The sequence below is a fragment of the Sus scrofa genome, chromosome 7 (genome assembly GCF_054392235.1).
Source record: "Sus scrofa isolate SSC_HxYL_T2T_F1_AM1 chromosome 7, Sscrofa_HxYL_maternal_Yorkshire_Landrace_v2.0, whole genome shotgun sequence".
NCBI lineage: Eukaryota > Metazoa > Chordata > Mammalia > Artiodactyla > Suidae > Sus > Sus scrofa.
In genome coordinates, this window is record NC_139389.1 from 96,172,139 (window position 1) to 96,195,616 (window position 23,478).

Below are 23,478 nucleotides of genomic sequence, written 5' to 3' on the forward strand. Positions count from 1 at the left end.
TTACCAGAGACTCCACTGTGGGAAGGAGCCTGCTGGACCTGAGGCTGAATCTGCCCTCAAATCTAAGGCTTAGGCCAAGTGACTAAACCTGAAGAAATCATCCGTTTCTACATTTCTAAGCTGCAAAAAATGATCACTCTCAAGTTTTAAGAAGGGTCAACACAAATATGTGTGGTTCTGGCACCATATCTGTCCTATAGAAGGTCCTTAATATGTGTAGCTGCTCTTGCCACTTTAAGTGATAACTAGTATCATATATAGTTTACTGTCTGCAAAGATATGCTCTCCTAGAATTGACCAGTTGTTTAAGGTCTCCAATTTAAGCCAGGGTGACAGGCTTATTTGTGCAAAGCTCTAGCTCCGTATGACCTGAGATGTTATGACCTAGGCTCATAATCTCTAGCCACTGGAAATAAGCAGCAAAAGGTGCAGCTGTTATCCCGGAAACAGAGAGTAGAAGCCAGCTTTGCCAGGGGAAAACTTCCTCGGCTTCCCTATTCCATGCCATGAGCCCCTGGAACTTCAGAGCCTGAAAACATCAAAGCCAAATTGGAGACTTCTCTTAAAAAACATTTTCCCCTCAATTACTCCTGCCCTGCCAGTTCCATCCTGGCATAATTCAGCTCTCAAGATATGCAAATGATTTTCTCATTCTTCTCCCTGAAGTGCTGCTGATAGATGGAAACTTCAGGAAGGAAATCCCCAAAGAGGTTTAACATCAGCGAAGTGGATAAAGACATCATTGGAGAACAGTGCAGCATTTGTGCAGGGGATGCCGGAATGTCTCAGAATGGTGCATGAAATCATAGGTGATGGTGAAGCGAGATTTTGTAATTCCCTTTGCAAAGTGCTCTTCTCTTTTTAAACTCTCCATATTTAGAGAGTACGCCTTCTCTTCACCAGGGAGTTTAGGAAGGAGCTACAGCAATGAATAATCAATGCATACCTCACAGCATGAAATAGTGGGAAATGACTGATGAATGAAAGCACTACCATGGCAGCTTCCCTTCTGTGACATTAACATGCAACCTGCCAAAAAACCCTCCTTAAGATGCTCACAGATCAGAGCACAAGGGAAAAAAATATGTATGAGACTTTCTGCAAAGAGGGGACTTTAGATCAAATTCTATGGTGAGCAAGAAGAAAACAGGAAATCAAACATTAAATATTGAAGTGTTGGTGACAGCCTCAAGTGGGCAAAAAAAAAAAAAAAAATACGGCACATCTGGAGAGCGTATTCTAAAACCATTACTGGGGCTTCTCTGCTCCTTCATTCCATCTCCCTCACCTCTTTGTGACAGGTTTGAATCAAGGGACCTCTACCCTCATTAGGTCAAACCTAGGAATGTCTTGTTTGTAAAAATGTTCTTTGTTCCATGCTGGGTTTTGGAGAGAGCTAGATATCATGTTGGAAACTTGGGGCTGAAATTCATAGAGCATATCAGAAAGCCACAGTGACTGTTCCACAGAGGCTTAGAAGATACTTCTGCTCCTGTTGGGGAGTAGGGTAGAGCATCAGTAGCATAGCCAGAATAAAAAAATTAAAATAATACCACTAGGTTCTGAATTCAAACAGATTCCCAGAAGGTAAGCTCAGTATCTCATAGAACGTCCTTAAAGGTAGAAGTTATGTAACACTTTGTTGGAAGGAGAACAGCTTACAAATTTCTATTTTATCAAAAGTGTAGATATCAAGGCTTTGCCAACTGATAGTTAATTGACATTTCTTTGCAGCAGATTTAAAAATAAACTGAACTTGATATAATAAATGTTTACTGAGCACCTGCTATGGGCCTGGCACTAGGATTAGCTCTAAGAATGCAGTGGTGATCACAATGCAACCCTAAGAACAGAGGAGTACTTGGTTACCTCAAAAGGAGGTTACCCTGGGTTTACAGTATGATATTCTCCTGCCCACCCTGACCCTGCTATGATGGCCTCTGGTACCCTTTCTGACCCAGTCACTGCTATCCTTGAGGGCAGCACCATCAATACATTGCAGGTATCAGGATGTCAGTGTGTCCTGTGTCCCACAGCCAAAGGGAAAACCAACAAAAGAATGCCTCTCTTTGTGTTTATAGCACATTCTGAACAGGATGGTTTATGTCTCAATATTCTAAAGAGAAGGGTGGAGCAACATTGCCAGGTTTTACTTTTTGCACTGCCTATTCCCTTGCCATCATTCCCTCATACTCCAGGTCCTAACACAGATCCTTGAGGTCAGGCTGAAGTCACGCCAGACTGTCAGAAACTATGTTGTGTTCAGAATCACTGATCTCTTCCAATGACCAAGACTTAGCCCCCCAATCCCTTCATGCCTGGTTCCTACTTTCCTTTGAAATATTTCCCTTGATGTTTCTCTATCCCAGTCCTTGAATGGATGGGATGCCCTCCTATCCTGGTAGATCCACTGGCCAGACTTTCAGGTATGCTTTGATGTGTAAATTGCCTAGGCATATCCAAGGTTGCTGATACATAGATATTTGAGAACTGTGTACTTTGAGCACTGTGTAGAAGAACACTTTCTTTTCTTGCGGGGGGAGCATGCCAAAGGCATATGAAATCTCCCAGGCCAGGGATCAAACCTGTGCCACAGCTGCAACCCAAGCCGCTGCAGTGACAATGCTGGATCCTTAACTCACTGGACCCCAAGGGAACTCCTAGAAGGATCCTTTCTAACATCCACTCTTCTATGACCAATGCCCAGGTGTCTAACTCATTTCCAGCGGTTGTACATGTTCATCCCACCTTCTATCCAACCTATCTGGACGGTGCGCCATGCTCTGTATTACCTCTGTGCATTTGTTTATGCTGTTTATTTATGTATTTATTTATTTTGGTAGCAAACCCACAGCATGTGGAAGTTCCTGGGCCAGGGATCGAATCCGAGCCTCAGCTGGGACCTACACCCCAGCTGTGGCAATGTAAGATCATTAACCCACTGCAGGAAATCCTGCCTATGTTGTTCCTGAAGACATGTCTTTTTCCTTTTCTCTACCTGCTACTCACTTTCTTATCCTCCAAGAGTCAATGGAAATGCTTCTCGCCCTCTCCATCTGCTATACTTCATCATGGCTTCCCTAGTGTCTTGTGTACATCTTTATATATCACTGAGCCCATTACAGGCTATGTATTTTTTTTTTCCACTTATCTCCTCCTTTAAATTCTGAGCCCCTCAGGAAAAAAATCTTATTATTTTATTCCCTACACCCAGCACAGAATCTGATGTAAGTAACTGCTTGATAGCTGTTCAATGGAAGTCAAGATAGATGTTCATGTTTACGTCAAACCAAACAATAACTGCAAATATCACCTGGAATTATCAGTGATACCTGCTGAAAGAAATTGTCCCTTTCTCCTCTGGGAGCTGCGTGAAGGAACATAAATGGGGAATGCATATTTGCACTATTGATTTCAACTCAGATAGAAGCCAGTGTCCAGAATACGGGGCTTTATCTGATTCTTAAGAGCAGTGGGTAAAGCAAAAGCAAATGTGACTCTATTTCTGGGCCCTGTGCTCTTTGAAACTCCTTGGAGACTGTGCAAATCCCTCTTAGTAAATTATAATACTGTTAGCCACTTCATAAAACTCAGAGTAGAAGCAGACATGTTCTGTTGAAGTAATAACAAGAAACTTCACTGCAATCTCTTGAGAAATGATCAAAACTGGTGAACAAACAAACCACTAAATTAGTCAAAACAAACCAGCACAAAACAAGAAGGCAAAACCAATAACTACATTTTCACAGGAAGCAAGGTCCTGCTGAACCTGTCGCATATGATAAAGGCAGATTCTAACGTCTCTTGTGATTCCCCTTTTCTGATAACAGGGGTCTGAGGTCCTGGGAGATTCATTTCTCCAAGACACCATCTAGAAAAGATGGTGCTATTTTCCGTCTAGTTGGTGTGGGAAACCAAATTCCTAGACCTGAAGTCAGCAACACACTGGCACTCAGAATCTAAAACAAAAGTTTGGCTGTGCCTTTTTACGTATTTCTTCACAATCCTCTGTCTTCAGATGCTGTCATTTATATTTCTTAAATTGCAGATGATGCAATTTTGCTCAAGTTCTTAAGAGGACTGTTTATGTCATGTGCCTTTTATAGGAAAAAAGGGAAAGAAGATGTTCATTTTTTTTTGCTAAGCTTTACTAAAGAGAAGAAATAAGACCATTTCTTTAATAAGATTCTGAATAATGATTTTTTTTTTTTTGTCTTTTTGGGCCACGCTTGTGGCATATGGTATTTCCCAGACTAGGGGTTGAATCAGAGCTGTAGCTGACGGCTTATACCACAGCCACAGCAATGCAGGATTTTTGTGTTTCCCTGGGATTCAAGCCACGTCTGCAACCTACACCACAACTCACAGCAACGCCAGATCCCCAACCCACTGAGCGAGGTCCGGAATTAAACTTGCATCCTCATGGATATTAGTTGGGTTCATTACTGCTGAGCCACAAGGGAACTCTGATATTTGTTAATCATAAAACAAATATATAGATGCTCATCTTCTGCAGCAAATGTCTATGTAAAGTAATAGTTACATGAAAAGAATTGCCTTATTTTTAACATTTTATTTCGATAGAATTTTTTTTTTTTTTTTTTTTTTTTTTTTTTTTTTTTTTGCTTTTTTAGGGCCATACCCACGGCACATGGAAGTTCCCAGGCTAGGGGTTAAATCGGAGCTACAGTTGCTGGCCTACACCACAGCCACAGCAACACAGGATTCGAGCCATGTCTGCAACCTACACCACAGCTCACGGCAACACCGCATCTTTAACCCTCTGGTCAAGGCCAGGGATCAAACCTGCATCCTCATGGATCTTAGTCAAGTTCATCAACTGCTGAGCCACAAAGGGAACTCCTCAATAGAAAATTTAAATAAGACAAAATAAATAAATTTGTATATAATCATTACTCAGCTTAACAGTTATCAATTTATGACCAATTTAGCTTCATCTCTCCCTCTATTCACTTTCTCCTTTACACATATATTATTTTAAAGCAAATCTAAGACGTATCATTCCACTCATAAATATTTCAGTATATATGAGTTACTTTAACTGATATCAGTTGAAATATTTTTTAGTTCACTAGATTAAAAAAAATCATTTTTAAGCACAAGAGAAGGAAAAGTATTGATCCAAATACCTTAAATTAAATGGTCTACTTCCTGTCAATAATATAGGAAGCCCATTTCTATTTCAATTGATGTTTCCATTCCCTTTGATATATCAATAATTATCAAAAGAAGGAGTTCAGTAATGAATTTTTACCCTTAGATAACATGATTAGTACTGAATGACCCCTATTCAGTCCTGTTTAATCTTTGCTTCTTTAACATTTTCCATTGATTAACTCATTAATTCAGTCATTCATAAAGGATATACTGAGGATCTATTATGGGTCAGGCACCAATGATTAATTCTGAGAACACAGAGATTTATTAGAGTTTCTGCCCTCTGGGAACTTAGAACATTTTGAGAGAAATAGACAAAAAAACAACTGCAATCAGTGTGAGGACTACTGTGCTATCAGGGGCCGAGAATGAACCTTTAGGTGCACAGGTCCTATTCTCCTCCTTCCTTGTCTCCTTGAGTTAATAAGGGTTTTCACAAGTCCTTGGGAAGATGCACTTCATGGGAACCTCCTTGGGGTTACTGGCACTGCCCCCTGAGTAGCTAAAAGATAGTTAGACTTTCTGCAGATTTCATGAGAGAGGAAAAATCACTCATTCCTCTTGTGAGCAGTTCCAAAGCATATCGTGTACCTAGAATCCTATCAATTTTGGATTGATGTGAATATGAATTCTCAGCCTATTTCTTATAGAAAACAACTTTTCTTCCTTCTTCCTTTTTCAGAAGTTATGCACCTTAGTCTTAAAACAAGTCTCCCAGGGAAAGACAAAAATAGCTCCATTCCCCCCAAGAAAGTGGAAAACAGATATTTTGTTCCTATGACTTAGGCTTTATCATCTTCAAATTAGGGGCACACAGTTTCCACATGATACTGATTTACGCTGTGGTCAAAGGGCAATTGTCTTCTTCCAGAAGAAACATTTGGAGATATTTTGAGAGACAAGAAGAGAAATTTTTGGTTTTTGGAAAAAGACAGCAGAATCTTTGGGGAGATATTTGAGATGGATCCCAGGCGTACAGGAGGGGAGGACCCACAGGAAGGGGCACCACCAGATACAGGTACCAGCCTCCTCATCTGAGGTTGCAGAGATCCAAGAGAAGTCCTACTCATGGAGCACTGGTGGTGTGTGCCTAAGGCCTGGCTAAGACCAGAGACTCTCATCAACTAACCATCCAACTTCTTTAATTTTAAAAATTAATTAAATTAATTAATTTTTGATTAAAAATTCAAAACCTGAAAAAACAAGAGTCAAGTGCTAATGTAGCAAGTATTCATAAACCCACCACTCAGAACAAATCAAATGAAAATCAAGTAATGAAATAATAATTTACCATATTTGCTTCATATATTTATTTGCTTCCATATTATATAATGTGGGTGACATATGTATAAGGATGGTATAATATAGACGGAGACACTGCAGATCATCTTATCCATTCCTCTCCTGATAAGAGTTTTAAAACTGTGAGTAAAATAACAACACGCCAATGACGAACATCTCGTGTATCACTGTGTACCAACTGTGAGTTTTTCCAAAGTATTTATCAAAGCTTGGGAATTAACTTCCAGCATAAACAAAATGCATATTTTTAATCCATCTTCAAGTTTAAGGATTCTTTCCTCTGCATGTCCTGTCTATTGATGATCCACTTAAAGGTATTCTTCATTCCTGTTACTATTTTTTAAAATAGGATTTCTGGCCTTCTTTCTGATTCTTCCTTAGAATTTCCAGTTCTTTCCTGATAGTCCTATCTGGACTTACACCTTTTCCATTATATCCTTTAATATATAATTTTAGTGGTTTTAAATTCCCTGTCTGATGATTTCAACAGCTGTGTCAGATCTAAATCTTTTTCTGATTATTGATTTGTCTCTTCGGACTGCTGCTTCTTGGCTTTTGGTATGCCTTGTAATTTTTTGTTGAAAGCTGAGTGTGTTGCATAGGATAGCAATAGTAAGGATCTTTATTGTAAAGATTTATATTACTCTAGCTAGGAGTTAGGCTGTATTTAATTTTTTAAATAGCTATACACACCAGAACCTTCAAATTTCTCTAGTAATTTTGCTTTTGTCTCTTCTCTTGCTTCCTTTTGTACTGCTCCTTATGGGGAGAATCTATACCTTTCAGCTGTAATTCACTGTCATACTGGAGTCTGGTATGGTAGTAGGATGCAGAGGAGAGGAAAATTCTCTAATATTCTGATTAAGTCTCAGACTGACTTGCACAGTGGGCCTGCGTCTTGGGAGTGTTTGAGTCCCCTCTAGGGATAAAGCCTATTGCCCTCTCCTGCCTGCTTCTTTCCCTGGCTGCAGCATTCAGTCTATTTGCTTGGAGCTTCTTTTCTTGTTATCTAAGGCTACTCCCCACCCCCACCTCTGTTTTTCTTAGATGAGGCAGGAAAGCTGGAGGGCTGGAATAAGGTGTGGTTCCTTTCCTTTAGCTAGAATGAAATGTCAGTATTTGCCCTCGTCAAAACCATTCTTCTTGAAGATTGAACTTTTGTTAGGGAGAAAGTTCTGGAGGCGGGGGTTGGGGGTGGTGGTGGGGTTTCATCATGGCTATTCTTTCCCTATCTCTGTTAAGGTGGGAGTGGAGTGTGAAAAGGGGTTGTTCTCAGAGCTTTCCTGGGAGAGTCTGGTGAGATCCTGAAGGAAAAGATCCCAAAAGTGTGAGGCTATGCATGACTCTGGCCCCTAGTCCACACTTGACCTTCAGCAATTTTGTCACAATTACTGGTTAAGTGTCACTGGTTAAGTGTTCCTGCTGGCCTCTAGCATCCACCAGCTTCTGCTTCAGGAAAGCCAATTTCACCACTTGTATCTCTCTGGAGGTAACTTCTCTCCAGATTTCAGTAAAGTGCTTTGCTCTATGGTCTCAGTTAGGTGATAGGTTCAAGAAAAGCCATTGAGTTTCCCCTTGTTCAGATTTTTCTTGTTAGAAAGATGAAAGTGATAATTTCCATGCTCTTTACATATCAGAGCTAAAACAGAAAGTAGATGCAAATGCTTTTATCTTAGTATATTTAGCCAAGTTTTATAGAGAGCTTGAAAAAGTTTTCACTCCCACAACCAATAAGTAATTTCCTATGTCTTCACTCTCCTCACTTACTTGCCAGCAATTACTATTATTTTAAATTTTTGCCAAACTGATGGATGAAAAGAGGCTCCTCACTGTGATTTTTATTTAATTATAAGAGTCTGAACAATCTTCCTGTGAATTAACTGAACAAAGTTCAACATAAAAATTTCCTGTTCAAAAATTTTAAGCATTTTAACATTTTAAGCATTAAACATTTTTAAGCCTGCAGCATGCAGAAATTCCCAGGCCAGGGATCAAACCTATGACACAGCAGCGACTGGAGCCACTGCAGAGATAATGCTGGATACTTAATCCACTGCACCATAAGAGAACTCCTTAAATATTTTTCAATATTTTTTTTTCCTCCATTTTCTTATTTGTAATTTTTACACATTTTAGATACAGATTCTTTTCTGCTATACTTTATTCTAATGATTTTCTCCCAGTCTTTTTCTTTTCTTCTTTTTTTTTAAGTAACTTTGTCTAAGATTCTATATTCACTGGACATTATACATTGAGATGCAGTAAATTTTCAGCAAATTTCTTTTTGATTTGTGTTTTTGTTTTATTTAAAAAAAAACTCTCTAGGGAGTTCCCTTCTAGCTCAGGGGTTAACTAACCCAACTGGTATCCATGAGGATGCGGCTTCGATCGCTGGCCTCGCCCAGTGGGTTAAGGTTCCAGCGTTGTCATGAACTGTGGTGTAGGTGGCAGACACAGCTTGGATCTAGCTTTGCTGTGGCTGTGGCCTAGGCCAGCAGGTATAGCTCCGATTGGTCCCCTAGTCTGGGAACCTCCATATGCTGTGGGTGCATCCTTAAAAAGCAAGCAAACAAACAAAACTCTCTCGCCTATGTTCTCTTATGTTTTACTCTAATTGTTTTAAAGTTTTATTTTTCTATATGTAGGCCTTACTATATGTAGCATATCTTTTAATTTTTTTTTGTACTTCTGCAGATTTTTTTTCTTCAATTTTATTTTCCCACTGTACAGCAAGAGGATCAAGTTATCCTTACATGTATACATTTTTTCCCCACCCTTTGTTCTGTTGCAACATGAGTATCTAGACATAGTTCTTTTTTTTTTTGTCTTTTTTTTGCTATTTCTTGGGCCGCTCCTGTGGCATATGGAGGTTCCCAGGCTAGGGGTCGAATTGGAGCTGTAGCCACCGGCCTACGCCAGAGCCACAGCAACGCGGTATCTGAGCCACGTCTGCAACCTACACCACAGCTCCCAGCAACGCCAGATCATTAACCCACTGAGCAAGGGCAGGGACCGAACCTGCAACCTCATGGTTCCTAGTCGGATTCGTTAACCACTGCGCCACTACAGGAACTCCGAGACATAGTTCTTTATTTTAATATTATCAAAGAACCAATGATATGTACACACACAGTAATTCATCATTGTCCTGGTACTTAGACTTATTATTAACCAGTAACATTAATTTCATTACAAACTAAGATCATACATACATCTTGGGGTTTATTTTGAGCTTTCTATCATGAGCTATTGAACTCTTTCTTTTTCTGTGCCAACACTACATTGTTTTTATTATTTATAATGAGTTAACATCTATTAGGACTGTTTATCCTACCTCACTCCAATCTACTTTACCCCTACCTTGTTCTTTCAGAATTGCCTTCATATATTACTGAAATTATATGCTCCCATATACATTTTATATTTAACTTTTCTTGATTCACTAAGATCATCCATTGGAATGTTATTAATTTTATATAGTTACATGGGAGTATTTGGCACTCTAAAATATTACCTTTTTCCACTCATAAGCATATTGGTTCTTCTATTATACTGATCTAGGTCTTTTGTCTTTATATTCTTCTATGCGGATCTTATTATCTTCTTTTTAGGCTTACTGTTAATAATAGCTTCAATTCCTTATTTGAATGAGATATTTGTTTTACCTAATATTTTTCAACTGATTATTTTTTAAGTATATGAATGTTACTGTATTTTCCTATAGTTGTCTTTTTCTTCAGCATGCTAGCTGAACTCCCTAATTAATTTTATCAGTTTGATTGTAGAAACTCATAACTTCTTTTTCGACAATCATTTGTCTAGGAATAATGTCAGTTTTGTCTTGCTTTCTGGCCTTTACAACTGCATTTCTTTTCTTTACTTAGTTTGTTGGCTTGGGCATCTAATGCAATTTTGAATAGTGGAGTGATCCCAAATTTGTACCTGACTCAAATTAGTATGCTTCTAAAATTTTATGTATACACACACATATATATAGATATATATATATAGATGTATACACACATTTCTTTTATGGTTAATTTTGTAAATATTCCATATTGCCTTTAAAAAAGAAATTTAGACTTTAAGTGCAGAATTATGACATACACACACATTTATTGATATTCAATGCTGGATACTTCTCTAAATATCCTGTCATGCATTAATTTTATCTTCACAACAAATTTATGGAGTAGGCACTATTGTTATAACTATTTTGAAGCTAAGGAAACAAACATACATCTGTGGTAAGATAGCTAGTAAATCAGTGGGCAGGAATTTGAATCCAGCGAGACGCCTTACTCCTCATCTTCTGTTCTCAACCAACATGTAATAGTGCCTCTTCTAAAAATCACAAATATTGACATCTGTTTTAGATAGAACTTGTTAATTGTGTTGACCTTAATATTTGGCTTGCTTGCCCTATTTTTGCCTGCCTTATTTATCATTTTCTAAGAGAAGTGTTAAATCTCTCACTTTGTGTATGTGTCAATTTGTCACATAAATCATTTTTTTGCTTTATACAATTTGACAGTTTATTTTGTAGTGTAACATTTAGAACGGCTATATTTAGGTGGTGGGTTACACATTTTCATGACATCTAGCTTTAAGAATTGCTCTTGAGAAACTGCATACTGTTTTGATTCTTCATCTCCTGTATGAAATATGACTCTTCTCTCTGAATGCTTTTAGGATTATTTTGTTTTTCTCTGAAGTTCTAAAATTTTAAGATGAAGTGCCTTGGCATGTGTGTGTGTTTATTTTTTTCCTATACTACGCATTTCTCTGTTTCCTCGGAGTTCTTTCTTCTTCTGTCTCTTTTGGGCACTTAATTTATTGCAGGGATTTCTACAAATAACAAGAGATCTCCTCTTCATTCCTAAATAAGGAGACATTGAAATGTTGAGTGTAAGCTGTGTACATGAAAGGATTTATCAACTGGTAAACTTCAGTGGAGGGAAATTGAACATGGATCTAGAAGTTCCTTTCTGCAATGCCTGACTATTAATATCTGCATGCCTTTTCTTTCGGGTGATCTTATTCAGCCAAATTCGAATCCTTAAGCATCTTCCCTTAGGGTTTTGAGGCTACATTCTGGAACTCTAGGAACAAAGTGGGAGAGGAGGGAAGGAGTCTTATTTTTCAATATACAGTTATTCCTTACATCCCGATAAATCCATTGTTAAGTTGACAATATTGTAAATAAAAGAATTCATTCACTAACCTCATCTGCAGAACATTATAGCTTAGTCTAGTGTAACTTAAATGTGCTCAGGACCTTTTCATTAGCCTACAGTTGGGCAAAATCATCTAACCCAAAGCCTATTTAATAATACAGTGTTGAATAACTCATATCATGTACTGAACACCATGCTGAAGTGAAAAACCACATTGTTATGTGGGTACAGAATGGTTGTTCAGTGTATCAGTTGTTTACTGTTGTGATCACATGGCTGACTGGGAGCTGTGCTCACTGCCACTGCCCAGCATCAAGAGGCAGTATTCTTACAGCATATTGCTAGCCTGGGAAAAGATTAAAATTCAAAGCTTTAAACACGATATGTAATGAATGTGTATGGCTTTTGCACCATCATAAAGCTGAAAAATTCTAAGTTCAACCAGATAAGTCATGGGTCATCTAGATGGTCTTTTACTTGACTTTCAGTGGCTTCAATGGTACTGCACCCTTCCCACAGCTGTACCCAGCATCTGAGGGTCCAGAGCCTAGAAATGGTCATTCTTTCCAGAGAATCACCTCTATCTTTAGTTATGGTCGAGGGAATAAGAGGAGAAAGGAGGGGATCAGGGATTCCCTGTGCATTCCTGTTGAAAACAATTTTGTTTTCAGATCCAGTCCTTCCTCTGCTTTTAGAGATACATGGCATTTCCAATGCCCAAGGTTTCAGCATTCTGGGACATGAATTAGTTGCTTCTTTTTGGTAGTTCTTTTTTTAGCACTTAGGTTCTTTATTTGTAATCATCCTTTCATTGTTCTATTTGTACTTGAGGATTAATATATTTTTTATTTTTTATGTATTTAACATTTTTATTAAAGCATCGTCGATTTACAATGTTCTGTCAATTTCTCCTGTAGAAAGTCAGTTTATAACTATGTCTAGATACTCATGTTGCAACAGAAGAAAGGGTGGGGGAAAAATGTAATTGTAATGTATACATGTAAGGATCACCTGACCCCCTTGCTGTACAGTGGGAAAAAAAAAAAAAAAGAAAGTCAGTTTATATATATTTTTGAAAGTCAGTTTATTTGGCATTGTGGGTAGAATAGATATTTAGCTATATTTATTGTATTTAACCAAGCGTCTATTTGACAAATTTCAATTCTGCATTTTATTTTATTCTCCGATACTATTTATATGTTCTCAGGTGTGGTGTATACTATTCATTTCTATTTCTCTGGATATCTCTGACATATTTATTTCTAAGTGACTGTAGTATTGTCGCAAGAAATGAACGTCCCTGTGTTAGGGCCAGTTGACTTTCTGTCACAATATGGTTTGCATCTGTGTTTTGCTTAATGCTTCCTCTGTTGACATCTCAGATAATCCAATATGTGTACTGCTTTTTTATAAGCAGAGTTGTTTCAGAAGCTCCCATTATGGCTCAGTAGTAACAAACTTGACTAGTATCCACGAGGACGTAAGTTCGATCCCTGGCCTCACTCAGTGGGTTAAGGATCTAGTGTTGCTATGAGCTCTGGCATAGGCCTGCAGCTACAGCTACTACAGCTACAATTCCACCTCTAGCCTGGGAACTTCCATATGCCTGGGTGTGGCCCTACAAATTCAAAAAAATAAAAAAATTAAAAAGAAGCAGGGTTTTTTTTTGGGGGGTGGGGGGTTAGTTTCAATGTTGCATCTTTTTAATTATTCTTGCTTTTTTTTTGTTTTTTTTGGTCTTTTTGTCTTTTTGCCATTTTCTTGGGCCACACCCGCGGCATATGGAGGTTCCCAGGCTAGGGGTCTAATTGGAGGCTAGGGGTCTAATTGGAGCTATAGCCACCGGCCTACGCCAGAGCCACAGCAACAAGGATCCAAGCCGCATCTGCGACCCACACCACAGCTCACGGCAACACCGGATCCTTAACCCACTGAGCAAGGCCAGGGATCAAACCCGCAACCTCATGGTTCCTAGTCGGATTCGTTGACCACTGAGCCACGATGGGAACTCCTAATTATTCTTGCTTTTTAAACCAGTTTTTAACAATAGTTTCTTGGCAAGAGTTTTCTCCATGCCTAATTGTGTGGACATGGTTTTTTGTTTTTTTGTTTTTTTTTCAGGTGAAATAATCTACAGCGTTTATCTTTCCCTATTACACAGATAATCCTAGTGATGAAACATGCCCGGGCTTACTTAGCACTTGTATGCTTTGGTTTTTCAAACACTTTCTTAAGAACGTTAGTGGGGCCCCCAAGGACAGGAACAAGATCTGCCATCTCTTTATCCAGATTCTAACATAGTACCTGGCACATCTGAGTGGATTATAAATATTTATTGGATGAATGCATGACAAGAAAGTTGGTAGAGGACAAAAGAATAGCATTGCTTTGAAAGGAGAATGTTAGTGAGAGAGGCCAAGAGAGGAAACTTGGTTATTTGAATATCCAGAGATAAATCCATCTGTCTAAACCCTATATTCCTGGGCTGAAAAAAAATATCCAAAGAACAAAGGAAAATTAATTTTTAAAATTCCTATCTGAAAAGATTTTTTACCAATATTACTAATACCACAAACAATGTCCTCATTCAGTAGAGGTAATGGATTTTAATGCACTGCTTGCTGTCGAGCATCCAGTAACGAAAAGAAGCCAAGGGTATTCTATGCATGGCCTTCTCTATTAGCTTGTTTTAATATGATGGAGAAAAAAAATTATCATAATTTTCAGATCGACTTCCCACCAGGTCTCAAGGGAGCCTCCAACGTTATGCCATCTCCATTATACTTCATTGTGACTCCTTTGTCTCTCACAAGACATGCACACCAGTTGACTCCACAGCTTCGAAGAGAAGTCATTGGTATCTTCACAAGCGATGCTGCTTTCCCCAAAGTCTCTCACCCTGGACTGTATTTGATTTCATCAACCTTAACCCCCACTTCCAGTAGATTTTTATAGTTAGAAGGGAAGGGCCAATTCAACAGGTGACTGCCAACTGCGGCAAGTTGGAGCATGCTTTTTGAGTTGCAACTTTAGCATAATTTCCTCCCCACCAATCTAGCGGAGGTGTGGAAAAAATAGATGAAGTGGCACACACGGTGTTAAGTTGATTTGGTCTCCGATGACTTTAAAATATTTCTACCAGGTTTTCAGAGCAAATCCGCTGCCAATCATAGCGATTCAACCGAGGGAACTCCAGGAGGGAAAATAAATCCTATGCTAATTCTCTAAGTTGGAGGGAAATGGGGGAAGAAATTCGTGGCAGGAAGGGTCAAGGAAATACATTATAAATTAGTACATGTCCTAATACATCTTTGAAAACTGAAATACATCTTTGAAAACTTCCAGACTAGCTTATCTATACAGATTTCCACTTTTTCCCCTGCTGAATATTCTGCCATTTCTCTAACATCCTTGTTTCCTATAGTAAATTAGTAAAACAGAAATTCTCTGAAATGAAGTCAGCGTTCAGAGCAAAGAAACCCCCAAGCTGTTTGAAGCTAACTGGAGCTTTGGAAACACACTCAGAATTACTCAGGAAAGTACAAGTCATTGTTCCCATCTTATAGGCTCTGCAAGGGCTCATGTACTTCTAGTGTCTGAAATTATCTTTCCAATAAGGGCGCTCGTCATGTATTGTGTGTCAAGGGCTGGCCACAGACCCATTTGGAGATAGGTTAAGCTTGTTTCTGGAGCACAATCTCTGTTTTCTATCAAGCCTCTGACGTCTCTCTCTGAATTCCAGAGTCTGTGCGTTGCTGTGTTTAACTGCTGGCCTTGGTTCTCTTCCTCCTCATCCCAACCCCAGTTCTCTAAACATGGGCCGTGGTGGGTCAGTGCATTGTTCACCCAGGGCTAGGGATGTAGATTTCTAGATGATTTACAATCTGGTGATTAAGACCTCATTTTCTGACTCTCCATCCTCTGGTCAGTCACTCACTCGCTCTGTGATCTTGCAGCCACTATAACGCCTCTATAAGCCTCATTTTCTTATCTGTAAAATGGAGATTATAGTAATTATGATTATCCTATGAGATGCTAGACATGAAGAGTTTTCTGTCATAGGCTAATTTTATTTTTCTTTCTCCGTCTTTCTTTCCTTTTGTCCTGTCCCTCCTTCCTTCCTTCTTCTTTTTTCCTCCTCTTCTCCTTCTCTTCCCCCTCTTCCTCCTCCTCCTTCTTCTTCATTGTCATTATTTTCAATATTATTACCTATTCACTTATCTGTATATTACTATATAACAGATCACATAATGTGATAATGGGTAAGATGTGGAATTGGGATTGTCTCAGAACTTCTAGGGTGTATGGTTGTCATAGTGATATGAACGATACTCACCTAATGGACCTTGAGTGTGGTTGATAACATCTACAATTTTAATGATTATAGCCATTGAGTCAAGTTATTTATTCTATCATTCAATCAATATTTAATGAGAGCCACCTCTTGCTAAGCCTTGAGTTAGATGATAGAGCTGCAGAAAAGAATATCTCTCAGTTTGGGATTTTAAAAAGTTTATGGTTTCACCATGAAGCCAACAATTCAGCATGAGTTGAACTGGACTCAATATGAGTCCAATAGTGAATGAACTTGTTAACACCTGTTAAAATCTTTTTATGCAGAATCTTGACCCCAGGGACTGTACAACTCATTCTTGAGGAGATGTGCTTGTAAAGTGACTCAGCCTCCCCAACGTTAGAGAAACATTTTTTTGCTGTTTTCTAAGGCTATTTGCAACACACACATCTATCAGGAATATAATCTAATAATCACAAGCGTGTACTCAATATTTCCTAAAAGGCTCATTTAGGAGTTTAATAAACACATAGCTTATGACATCTAACAGTTTTCTAAAACATATTCTTTATGCTTTTTTTTGGCCACCTCTGTGGCATGCAGAAGTTCCCAAGCCAGGGATCGAACCCAAGCCACAAGCAGTGAAGATGCCAAATCCTTAACCTGCTGAGCCATGAGGGAACTCCTCTAAAACATAGTCTTGATCTGAACCTGATAAACAGAGAATGAGGGATGTGGACTCCCATCATTCTGGTTATTCACCGACTCCAGCCCCTTAATTTTATTTCTTAGTCTGCTGTCATCAGCTGACACTTGGGGATGGGAGAAAGATAAAATCCTAGAAAACTGTTTTTAATCAATTAAATGATAGATTTGTTTTGCACTTTGGACTGCTACCTCTTTGCTGTGATATCATCCTCTTCACTATTGCATCATATCCATCAGCATGCAAATTACTATCTGGCACAAAAATAAATATCATCCCTTAACCTCTTATTACTCTCCAGCCAGTTGACTCTTTCTCTGCTCCTCTTCAGAGCCAGCCTCCTAGAAGTTGTCATCTTTGCACACAGTCTCTGCGTCCTCCCCCCTAGTCAGACCTTCATCTACTACAGTCTGCCTTTTAGTCCCATCACTAAATGGAAACACATGACTTAAATCATCACTTAAACCACTTATGCTACGGTTACCAATTTTCTCTTCGATGCCAACCCATCAAACCCTTTTCTGTTTTCACCTTACTGTACCTCCAGCAGCAGCCAACATAATCACTTGGTTCTTTTCTCCTTGAAACATTCTCACCCCTCCATGCTTGGCCTTCCTGACATCACTCTCCTCTTTTCCCTCCCTTGTGGGTTCCCTTTGTTGGTGTCTGCATCTTTATGTGAGTTCAAATACCGATTCCTGAGGACTTGGTCCTTGGTCTCTTTCATTGCTATGCTTTTCTCTGGGGTATCTCCTCTATTCCCATGGATTTAAATAATATGTTTGGTGTTTTAAAATTATATCTGAAGGTATGTCTGCAAATTCAGAATTCTCTCTGAACTGCAGATACTTATCTAACTGCCTTGTACATATCCACCTTGGAATATTTCTCAGATATCTCAAACTTAACCAGACTCAACAGAATTCTTTATTTCTCCTTTATCAGAAAAAATATTTAACATCCCCTCTTCCCTATCTTGGAAAGTGACTCCATCATTTACACTGTTACTCAAACCAGAAACCCAAGGGTTACTCTTGATCCCTTCCTTTCTCTCCCTCTTAGTCTTCCTTTATGAGACAATCAGTCTTATTGATTCTAACACCTCCTTTCAATCTCCTGTGTCAGCAGGATGGTCTGGCCTCATAGCTCCATTTAGAATTCTACAACTGGATTCTCTGCTTCCGCTCTGCCTATGTCTTTCTTTCTTTCTTTCTTTCTTTCTTTCTTTCTTTCTTTCTTTCTTTCTTTCTTTTTTTTTGTCTTCTATCTTTTGTCTTTTTAGGGCTACACCTGAGGCATGTGGAGGTTTCCAGGCTAAGGGTCGAATCGGAGCTGTAGCTGCCGGCCTACACCACAGCTACGGCAACGTCAGATCCGAGCTGCATCTGTGACCTTCACCACAGCTCACGGCAAGGCTGGATCCTTAACCCACTGAGGGAGGCCAGGGATTGAACCTTCATCCTCATGGATACTTGACTGTTCGCTAACCACTGAGCCTCGACGGGAACGCCACTCTATTTCTAACACATTCTCTATAAAACAGAAGTGATGCTCATAGAAGTGAATTGAATCATTTCACTTTATGCCTTAAATACTCAGATGTATTCCTGTTCTTATGGAATAACATCTAAATTCTTAACTATGGCCTATAAGGCCATGAATAATTCATCTTTAGCCTTTTCTCAATCCACTCTGGTCTTTCAATTCATCTGGCTAATCCAGTGCTTTCCAACCTTCAGGTTTTGCACAAACTTCTACCCATGATGAAAATATTCTTACCCTGACACTTGACATCTTTTATGTGTGAACTTCAATATCACCTCTTTATAAAGACACTCTACCACCATTCATGTAAAGAATGCCACATTATTCCCTATTCTACCCACTATTCGTGTCTGCATAGGAATTCTGCCTAACATTTGATGGATTCTTTTCATCTGTGAACTAAATCTTTTCTTCTACTCTTGGGAATTATCTTTGATTGTTTCTGTGATTATTTCCTTTTGCTCATCTTTCGGGCATTTCTGAAATTTTATTAGACAGATATACTCAGATATGCTTCCTATATCCATCTTCCATATTATTTAACTTTTTTTTTTCCATTTTCTTTCTTTCTCTCTCTCTTTTTTCTTTAGCTGTATCCATGGCAGCATAGGGAAATTCCCAGGTCAGGGATCGAACCGATTCCATAGCAGCAACACAAGCTTCTGCAGTAAGGACATCTTTTCTTTTCTTTTTTCTTTTTCTTTTTGTCTTTTGAGGGTTGTACCCACAGTATATGGAGGTCCCCAGGCTAGGGGTCTAATTGGAGCTGTTGCTGCTGGCCACAGCCACAGCCACAGCAACACCAGATCCAAGCCAAGTCTGCAAACTACACCACAGCTCACGGCAATGCCGGATCCTTAACCCACTGAGTGAGGCCAGGGATCGAACCTGCAACCTCATGGTTCCTAGTTGGATTTGTTTCCACTGCACCATGACAGGAACTCCTTAATAGTGCGTTCTTATTTTTTTATCTCCCCTTTCATGACACTCTGTTCTTGTTTTAAGAAAGCCCTTTATACCTTTATGTGAATACTGATTAGATATTTGTTAATATTTAGTTCTTTTACATTTTTTTTTCCCATTAGGGATGTTGTTCTTTTTAATCTCAAACCTTTTCTGGCAAACCCTTGGTTTTCCTCAAATGCTCTGTGATTTCTGGCTATCTGAGTATATTAAGAACCAGTTTGATAAGTATGCTAGAAGGAGTGCTTCCCATCACATGAATCTGTCTCCAAAATAGAACACTCTCCTGAAAAGGAGAAATAACAATGAGCACTATAGAGTTTAACTGCACCTGTCAGAGAGGCAGGCTTCTCTATTTTGTTCATGAGCAGGAAGTAAACAGGTAACTCAGGGCCAAACAATTGCTTAAGTAAAGAAGGTTGAATCACAGGTGGCAATACTTAATGTATGTCTCTCTTGGGTGTCTAGACATTAATTTAACTTCATCTGGACCCCCTTTTAAGGTCTTCACTTATCATGAGTTCTCCGTTTCTCTTTCGGACCTCAACTTTTACTTAGAGTTCTCCCTAACATGGTATTTCTAGTTGTTTAGAAAAGAGTTTATGGGATTCTACCTAGTGAACAAATGCTGCGAGCCAGCAGCTCCATGTCTGTGAATAATGGAAAGGAGTTGTCTTACCCAGATGATCTTGAAAGGGACCTTTAACCTGGAGCCTGGATGATTGCCCCAGCCCTCATCTGCTCTCTGTGTAAACCCCAACTAGATCCCTGTTGGGTAGAGCACCTCTTTTATTCGCAGCAGCTTTTGCCTGTAGGCATTCAAGCTGCCTAATTCTTTACCTTGGTTGTCTTTTCAAAAAATTCTTCTGTTTAGTTGAACCCATGGCATATGGAAGTTCCCAGGCTGGAGATGGAATCTGTGGCAACATCAGATCCTTAACCCGCTGAACCACAGCTGAAATACCCCCGTGGTTGTCTTTCCAGTCAACATTTTCTACTTTCTACCAGGAAGACATAGCTTCAAATTTCTGATCCACTCATGATACCCATTTAAACTTTTGGCACATATTTTAATTATATATTTTAAAGTATCTTTACATGGGAATTTGGGAAGGATGGGAAGTAAACACATGAGCTCAGTTCTACCATCATTTATTTGAAGTTTCTCTCCTGCTGCAGGTCCATCTCCTTTAGCCTTTTTCTGTCCTTTGGATCCAACACATTGGTTTCCAAGACTATTGTGCCACGCTTAATTCATCAGTACAATGTGGCATAGCGCTTTGCCCTATAAGTTAACTGAAATATACATGGGGAGTGTCAATAGAATCAAGGTATGAATACTTTCTGGGAAAAGGGGTTAATGTGACCAGGTGGAGCTACGGATGTTCACAGAAGAGCCAGCCCAATAGTCCTAATAAAGGAGATAACTTGAGAGAACTTGTGAAAAGGAAGAAAGCTCTCACTCATCAGGGAGAAGATCCAAGACTGGGAGGACAGGGTGTATCAAGGCACAAGGTAGGAAAATACAACAGGGTGGAATCCAGAAATAGTTCTATATGGCTAGAGGGGAAGGACTATGTAGGGGATGAAGCAGGATGCAAGATCAGGGACCAGATCCTGAAAGGCTTTGTCTATTGCGCTAAGCAGTTTGGAATTTACCCCAAAGGCAGCAGTGACTCACTGAAGGATTTTAAACAGGAGGATAACATGATTAATAAAGGCTAACATTTAGTGAGGATGTGCCAGGCAATGTTCTAAATGGTTTACATGGATTAAGTCATTTAATCCTCCTGACAGTCTGCTGAGGCAGATGCTATTAATATCCCATTTTCCAGTGAAGAAACGGACTTTGAAATATAAGTTCCTCGAGGACAGGTTATTCATCTGTTTACAGATGGATCCTGAGGTTCCAGTGCTGGGACAGGCAAGATGAACATGTATCGAACAAATGAGTGAGTGAATGAATGAGGCACAGATGGTATATTCTCAGGGAAGAACAGAACCAGAATTTGGAAAGAGCCATTACATTTAACCACTATCATAATTTCTATATTACAGAGAAAAATAAAAGATATTTTGAGGAAGAAGGAGATGATACTGGAATTTGATAAACCTGGCAGGAGCCTAATGTTAGAATTGGAAGTTGCTGTACAGTGGGAAAATAAAAAAAAAATTATTAAAAAAAATAAGTTAAAATCTGTAAAAAAAAAAAAAAAGAATTGGAAGTATTAGAGTGTTACTCAAAGTACAATTGTTGAATGTTAATTTGAGGGAAAATACTGTGGGGGAAAAAGTAATTTATTTACTTATTTGTTGTTTTGATTTTTTTACTATATTCTTCTATTGGTATCTATTCTTCACAAGGTTGAAGATTTTTGTCTACTTGTTCATTGCTGTATTGTTATCATCCCAAAGAGCTTCAGGCACCAAATAGTTGATAAATAAATCTTTGTTGAGTAAATGTATACACAGTGTTACATAAATTTGAAAATACTGCTTATTAGGTCTCCCTTTTGGTGATTCATAACCCATGTTAGCATATTAATGGTAATAAATAAAACTGTTTAATTTTTTTAACCTAATGTTCCAAAATTTCATTTACCTTCACATCCTTTTATTCTGAGAATCAGTATATTGGAATTAAAAAGACTCTGGGGAACTTCCCTTTGGGAAGTTTCTGCTAAATTTTTTGTTACAGTATTGAGGTGTTTTATATCCTGCAAAATATCTTTATGGTACCCGTTGTTCATAAAACAAAGAAACTATCTTAGACAATGCCGTAACAACCAAAATAAAGCAAGCACAGTTTGGTCCATCTTGGTTAAGTCAAATGAGCAACACTGGTCTGTGGGGGGTCTGCAGAGATTCAGTTTCCAAGGGCACCCAGTGTAATGTGGAAAAAAAATATGTGGATACCCACAATCCTAGCAGAAACTTGCATGGTGATACAGATTAAGTTAGAGGTACCTGTGATGCTACTGGGACAGCTTGCCTCACACGTATCTTGCCTTTCCTCTGATTTGCCTGAACCATGGTTGTTCAGATGGTGGTGAGTCTACAGGCTTTGTCTCCCAGAACCTCCTGTCATCTGGCTTCCAGATGGATTCAGCCAGTGAGAGGCACTGACAAGAAGAGGGTGGGAGACATCAGGACATTTTTAACCCCCCCTTTACTGTCTTAGGTATCTTTTTACCCCTTCCAGGAGTAATGATGTCTCTTCCACTGCTCAGTTTACTGTTGTATAAGAACACTGTGTGGAGGTTAAGAACCCATGTAGTATCCATGAGGATGTGGGTTTGATCCCTGGCTTCCCTCAGTGGGTTAAGGATCTGGCATGACGCAAGCTGCAGTGTATGTCATAGATGTGGCTTGGATCTGGCATTGCAGTGGCTGTGTTGCAGGCCGGCAGCTGCAGCTCCAATCTGACCCCTAGCTTGGGAACTTCCATGTGCAGCAGGTGTCTTCCTAAAATGAAAACAAACAAACAAACAAAAAATCCCACTGTGCACTGTGGTACCAGTGTTTGTTTGTTTCTTGTTAGGATGATATAAGTGCCAGGGAATCAGGAACACCACATTTTTCCTTCAACCTTCCTGCTTCAGGTTGGTGGTGATTTGATGTCGCGAATTCCCCAGCTGCCTCATTGGTCCCTATTTGGCTTTTGAGCTCCTTCTTTTCCTCTGAAACCAATGTTCTACATTAAATTCCTTCCACACTGAATATTTAGGGTCATTTTTGTTTTCTTAGCCATGCTCTAAATGATCCGGTCATTGACAAAAAAAGGAAAGAGTGCTGTTGGGATCATCCTTCTAATCTGCAAAACAAGTGGTTTAGCTGCAAGATGAACTTCCATCTTTCATACTTGAAGGTCCCATAGATGGCATTTCCTAAAGGGTGGTCCAAGGATCACTGGTGTCAGAATTTCCTGAGAAGTTTGCTAAAGAGGCATATTCTTGGACTCATTCATAACCACTAACTCTCTGGGATATGGCTGGAGAATCTAAAATTCTAGTCAACTCCCTATGAGATTCTTATAAAAAATAAAATTTGAGATCAAATGTCTACCATCTTTGATCTTCTTGGGAATGTTTTGCAGAGAAGTGATACCGTGTGCATATCAAGAGATTCTGAAAGATTTTAATTTACTCTATTTCAAGAGATGCCATCTGTCAAATTAAGTGATTTACGTGAATTTAGTTAGTATTTAAAATGCCACATTCTATATATCTTTCAGAAGTAAACTAAGTCTTAAGCAGGGGTAAATGTATTTCACACACTGCTAAGGAGTTTTACAATCCACAAAGTAAGAATAC

At 39.0% G+C, this 23,478-nt stretch overlaps 1 protein-coding gene across 2 annotated transcripts in view; it reads right to left on the reverse strand.

Annotated features, from left to right (window-relative positions):
- LOC106504493 (uncharacterized) overlaps positions 1-23,478 on the reverse strand; it is a 759,489-nt gene that overhangs the window by 16,478 nt on the left and 719,533 nt on the right. Inside the window, exon 5 of one of the 2 annotated variants that reach the window (XM_084967039.1) lies at positions 13,752-15,648. The exons of the other annotated variant lie outside the window; for it this stretch is intronic. Coding sequence (XP_084823165.1) covers positions 15,617-15,648 — 32 coding nt within the window. The 3' untranslated portion in view covers positions 13,752-15,616. Of the gene's footprint in view, positions 1-13,751; positions 15,649-23,478 lie in introns of those variants that run through there. 2 annotated transcript variants of the gene reach the window in all.